We start from the raw sequence: 5716 nt of genomic DNA on the forward strand, positions 1-5716 counted from the left end.
AGGAATAAAAATCCTGACTTCCCATCAGCACGCAGATGGCTCCTCGGAAAGCAGGGCTTCAGCGTGTGTAGGGCAAATGCCATAACCATGAATGCTCCCTTCATCCTCCCTTCCCTGAGCTTTATTATTGTGCATGTGGAACATCCCATTACCCAGTTGGGGTCAGCTGTCCTGGCTGTGGTGCTTCCCAGCCTCTTGCCCATCCCCAGCCTGCCCAGTGCGAGGGGAAGTACAGTGGGAGTAAGGAAACCTTGATGCTGGACAGATGCTGTTCAGCAGTTGGCAAAACAGGGTGTGCTGTCAACACTTGCAGCACAAATCCAAAGCACAGCCCCATATGGGCTGCTAGGAAGAAAATTAACTCCATCCCAGCCAGAACTAGTTGACTATACCAGGCAGGGAGTGCTGCAGTGAGGATCCGGGAGCAGTGGTCACTGAAAGCTGGAGAGAAACTTTTTTCTTACACTGATAGTGCTCATACCTATTAAAGGATCTGGTCCTGATGAGGACTTGACCAGGTAAATACTCATGTGAACCTTATGAGGTACAAAATCGTGCACCTGAGTCGAGTCAGTCCTTGAGTATCAGCCCAGGCTGGGTGTGATGTGATTGAGAGCAGCCCTGTGGAGAGGATGTGGGGGTACTGGTGTATGGAAGGCTAGACATGAGTTGACAATATGCACTCACAGCCCAGAAAGCCAAATGTATCCTGAGCTGCGTCAAAATAAGCATCAGGTCAAGAGAAGTAATTCTCCCCCTCTTCTCCACTCTGGTGAGACCTCACTAGCATCCAGCTCTAGAGCCCTCAACACAAGAAGGACATGGACAAATGAGTCCAGAGGAGAGCCACAAAAATTATCAGAAGGATGGAACACCTCCTATGAAGAAGGGCTGAGAGAATTGGCATTGTTATCCTGGAGAAAGATCCCGGGAGATCTTATTGGTACATTTCAATACTTAAAGGGGCTTATAAGAAAGATGGGAAATCTTTTAGTAGGGCCTGTAACCATAGGACAAGGTTTAAACAAAAAAAAAAAAAGGAAGATTAGATAAAAGGAAGAAATTTTTTACCATTGTTGCGAAAAGGGGGGAAATAAAACCCGTCCTAAGGCTGACACCAAATATGCGAGACAAGCTAAATTAGGGGGCACAAATAATGATGGTTTATTTACAGAGCAACATTTACAATTTCTTTTGGTATTGCTGGTGATAAACAAACTGCAGGGTTAGTTATGGTTTATTTACCAAGGAGACTGTATAGATCTGATACCGAAATGTGGGGACAGGACAAGGGCTGATGGTTCCACTGACAGAGGGAGATTCAGCCCAGAGAGAAGGGAGAGATTGTTGACACTGAGGGTGGTGAGACCCTGGCCTGGGTTGCCCAGAGAGGTGGGAGCAGCCCCATCCCTGGCACCATTGCAGGTCAGGTTGGACCTTGGGGCTCTGAGCAACCTGCTCCAGTTGGAGATGTCCCTGCTCAGTGCAGGGGGTTGGGCTGGATGGGACCTTTGAAGGTCCCTTCTGACCCAAACCATTCTGTGATTTTTAGATTCTATGATGAAATTGTGCTGCCCCTGTAAGAACCATCTTCTGTTTGCTCTAGACTAGCACAGATGTGTCTGAGTGCTGCAGCTCTTTGTCTAAATCTGATAGCCGACTTCATGCAGGTCCTGTGAGTTTTCTTCCAGGTGGTGAACGTGTAGATGCCTTAGCCAGTAACATCTCACATCATGTTTTCTGGTGGTGACTTGTGCTGATGTCATTCGCAGAAGATTTGGAAGAGGACTTGTTTTTTCCTCTGCTAACAGGTTGCATCTATTCTAGGCTGTCGAGGGCTTACTGGATGCCACCAGCGGGGCAGATGCTGACCTCCTGCTTCGCTATCGTGAGTGTCATCTGCTTGTGCTGAAGGCTCTGCAGGACGGCCGCGCGTATGGATCTCCGTGGTGTAATAAACAAATTACTAGGTCAGTTATGAGACTGCAGGAATACTGATGTAGCTCCCATCGTCTTCTCGGAGTTACCGTGTTAGTCTGAATCACTTGCCTGTTAATATTTCGCATTGCTGCAATTTGGACAGACAAACCCACCTTTTTTTTGTTCAAAAGTAACTAGATCTTCTGATAATGCTGCTTCATTCTAGAACGTGATAGGAATCTTTAATGGAATTGAGCAGTAGAGTTGCTTTGGGGGTTTTTGCCTCATTTTATAGAGAACAGCTCTGCTGTCACAAACTGTGACATGGCACATGCCTGCAGCAAAAGCACTAGTGCCTGAGCTAGGCAGATGGCCACTTTGTCCTCAGAAGAGAGGCTCCTGACTCTGAATAAACGTCGTGACAGTTGTGCAGGGCAACAAATGCTTGAGGCTGGCGACTGTTGTGAACTCAAGCGTTACCCTAGAGAATGCTCTAGAAAGGGCTTCCGGAGCGGAGTATTGAAGCGCAGTGAGGGGGTGTCACAGGTTTTGAACTGTTAGATTGTTGTTGCTTGGCTTACACTGTGGAGTGGAAGCAGACCTTGTAAAAGCGGTCCAATTCTTCAGGTGCCTGATTGAGTGCAGAGATGAGTACAAGTACAACGTGGAAGCGGTGGAGCTGCTGATCCGCAATCACCTTGTGAACATGCAGCAGTATGACCTTCACCTGGCTCAGGTAAGGGGAACAGGCTCTTGTGGAGGCGAGGTGTTGCGGACCACAAACGGTCCATCAGCCATTGTGGTTGAACTCAAGTTGCCTTTTTCACGTTGACAGTCCATGGAGAACGGCCTCAACTACATGGCCGTGGCGTTTGCCATGCAGTTGGTCAAGATCCTGCTGGTGGACGAGAGAAGTGTCGCCCACGTCACAGAGGCAGATCTGTTTCACACCATCGAGACTCTCATGAGGATTAATGCTCATTCCCGAGGAAATGCCCCTGAAGGGTGAGATTGGAATACTGTGCAACATGTTCCTTCTCTCGTGCTCGTGTAGGATTTGAGTGTTACACAGGCGGTGTCTCATTGTTCAGCTTTAAACTTCCTCTAGGGCTGCAGTCCTGTGTTAGTTTAAACTGTCACTCCAATGTAATTGTGCTGATTTTATGTCAAAATAGAGGCAGCTGCAGCATCACATCAAACAGAATGCTTGAGCAGGAACAGCTTTCTATGTACTGTGCTCCAAAATGTCATGGTTTTGTTGGAAACTTGCTTGATTTCCTGCTTTACCACCGATTTAGGCAATATTCTTACCTGTTGAAATATTAAACACGTGAGGGGTAATAGGTTATTTTGTTAATCATAAGCAATTCATCAAATTAGACAATCCCTTCTATCTCTTTAGCCCGATTTGTTTAGAGCCTGCAAAGCAATCATCTGTGGATCTCGCGTGCCCTGTGTATCCACCAGCAGGTAATTGGTCAGCAAATGCTGCCACAGCATCTGGAGAGCCCTGTGGGACTTGCAGGTCTCCATGTACTGAGGTGGAACCAACTGCTGCTGGCTTTGAGAAAGCCCTGGATGGGAGCTTGGAGAACTCTGGGTTGCTGTGGGAGCAACCAGCAGCTGGCTGGTGGTGGTGGCGGCAGTGGCTGTCGCTACCAACCCAACTGCTAGTGGGAGGTCCCAAAACAAAGAGCGTTTTGGGGCTTCCCAAGTCTGCAGAAGTGAAGCTGTTTGTCATACTTGCGGTGCTTTGCTGCGTTGGAGTGGAACTTCAAAGCTTGTATGACTTCAGTGTTCCTTCTTTCATCGTAAATGATCTGCTTTCATTATTTCTGCTATTCCAGTGAGGGCTGGAAGATACGAAGATGTAGAATAAGAAATAATTTGCTTTCTTTCAACTAGATTTGACTGAGTTTCCAATTCCCACCCCTTCTGGGGGAGGAGAACTTCTAACCTGGCTCTCGCTCTGGTCTGCTGCCTTAGGTTACCCCAGCTGATGGAAGTGGTCCGGTCAAACTACGAAGCGATGATTGACCGTGCTCACGGAGGTCCCAATTTCATGATGCATTCAGGAATTTCCCAAGCCTCCGAGTACGACGATCCGCCAGGCTTGAGGGAGAAGGCAGAATACTTGCTGCGGGAGTGGGTGAACCTCTACCATTCGGCTGCAGCGGGCCGCGACAGTACCAAAGCGTTCTCTGCGTTTGTTGGACAGGTAGAGCTTTGGGAAAGAAAGGTGCTTTTTATTCAACATCAGTAGGGTGCGATGCCCTCTGTTTTAAAGCAGTGCTCTAACCTGTGTTAGGCTTCCTTTTGAAACTTCCAGGTGTCTGGCAGCCAGCTGTCCACATTGTGTCTGGTGTGTTGATGGTAAAGTTCTCTAGAAACCCCTACCCAGCACCAACTCGTGTTCTTCAGATACTGTAGCACCAAGCTGTCAGTTCAGACCACGAGTTCTGGGATAAGTCTGGTGGGAAAGGACTTCAGCAGAGATAGCTGTGGCAGCGGTGCAGCCACGCTCTGTGATGGAGCTGGACTAGAGCTGCTCGTTACGGGTAACAGTAAAAGCCCTGACAGCCTGCGGAAGGGAATTGTGATTAGAGAGAGATGCAGGTAAATTGTTTCAGACCACGTGAACAAGGGGATCTTAGAAAAAAGATTGAGTCATGAGACAGGAAAAACTTGACATTTCAAGTGGTGCCTAAATTTAAACAGGCTCCAACATCTCACTCCAGGGCACCATATTGGGTGTGATGAAGAGCACACATCTGCCTGCCAGGCGTGACTGGGAGGGCGATGCCTCAGTAGCCCAGCACGTGCAGTAACAAACTCCCTGTTTATCTGCACTATCTTCCCAAAACTGTGTTCCCGGCAGCTCCTTTACCACAGCTGCAGGGGAGGCCCTGACTTAGCCTCTTTGCACTGTGTTCTCTTTAAATTTCTGTGTTCTCACCACAGAAATGCTACAGATTTGGCAGCTACGAAGAAAAGGAAGTTCAGGCTAGGAAGTATCCATGAAGATCTTGACTAATGCAGTGATTCTTCATGGGACTTCAGTGTCCCCATGTGCTGGCTCATTGCTAGGTCTGACTGCTACTGCATGGCATCTTCTTTGAATGTTTTCAATGCGTCTTGTGTTAAAACCCACTTTAAAAAAAATATTCGCGTGACCTCACTGCTTTTATACCTTAAAGTAAGCTTATAAAGCACTCTTCAGTGTACTCCTAAGGCTCAGTGCCCTTCTGCCGCTTGACTCTTGTCACACTTGTTTGTTTACCTTTTGTACTTATCTGATCAGATTTGTAATTGAATTGGAAATGTATCAAGTGCAGTGTTGATAAATAATTTTTTCCTTGCAGGCTTTAGCTGTGGGTTTTAAAGGAGTGTTTTGTAATACTCCAGGGATAGTAGAAGTTCTCCAAGAGTTAGTGATTATGCTGTTTAAATAGCTTCATGTCATTGCAGTAGGAGTTTAGATGCTTTATTCAAAACCCAGAGGTTGCCTGCACTGCAACTTGTTTCGTGTCGATGGCTTTAGTACCATGGGTAGCACGTAAGAGGAGATAAAAGGAGAGCGCTTTTTATCTGTAGGTTATTAAAAGCAACACCCCGATGCAAAACAAACAAAGCCCACTTGGTCTTGGCACATGAAGTTCCTGTGAGGAAAATCCACTCTTCAAATGCAGTTTGTTTCTACAGAACGTGGCTGCAAAGCAGTGGTGGCTCCTGAGGTGGGCCTGTCCCAAAGCTTGGACCCCCCACGTGGGCTCCCGAAGGCCTGCCGGGCTGAACC

At 47.5% G+C, this 5716-nt stretch overlaps 1 protein-coding gene across 1 annotated transcript in view; it reads left to right on the top strand.

Moving 5' to 3' along the window:
• CNOT1 (CCR4-NOT transcription complex, subunit 1) overlaps positions 1-5716 on the top strand; it is a 47419-nt gene that overhangs the window by 34731 nt on the left and 6972 nt on the right. Inside the window, exons 35-38 of the mRNA XM_010140997.1 lie at positions 1828-1970; positions 2548-2656; positions 2756-2925; positions 3907-4138. Coding sequence (XP_010139299.1) covers positions 1828-1970; positions 2548-2656; positions 2756-2925; positions 3907-4138 — 654 coding nt within the window. The remainder of the gene's footprint in view (positions 1-1827; positions 1971-2547; positions 2657-2755; positions 2926-3906; positions 4139-5716) is intronic.

The sequence above is a fragment of the Buceros rhinoceros genome, unplaced genomic scaffold, assembly GCF_000710305.1.
Source record: "Buceros rhinoceros silvestris isolate BGI_N320 unplaced genomic scaffold, ASM71030v1 scaffold8798, whole genome shotgun sequence".
Taxonomy (NCBI): domain Eukaryota; kingdom Metazoa; phylum Chordata; class Aves; order Bucerotiformes; family Bucerotidae; genus Buceros; species Buceros rhinoceros.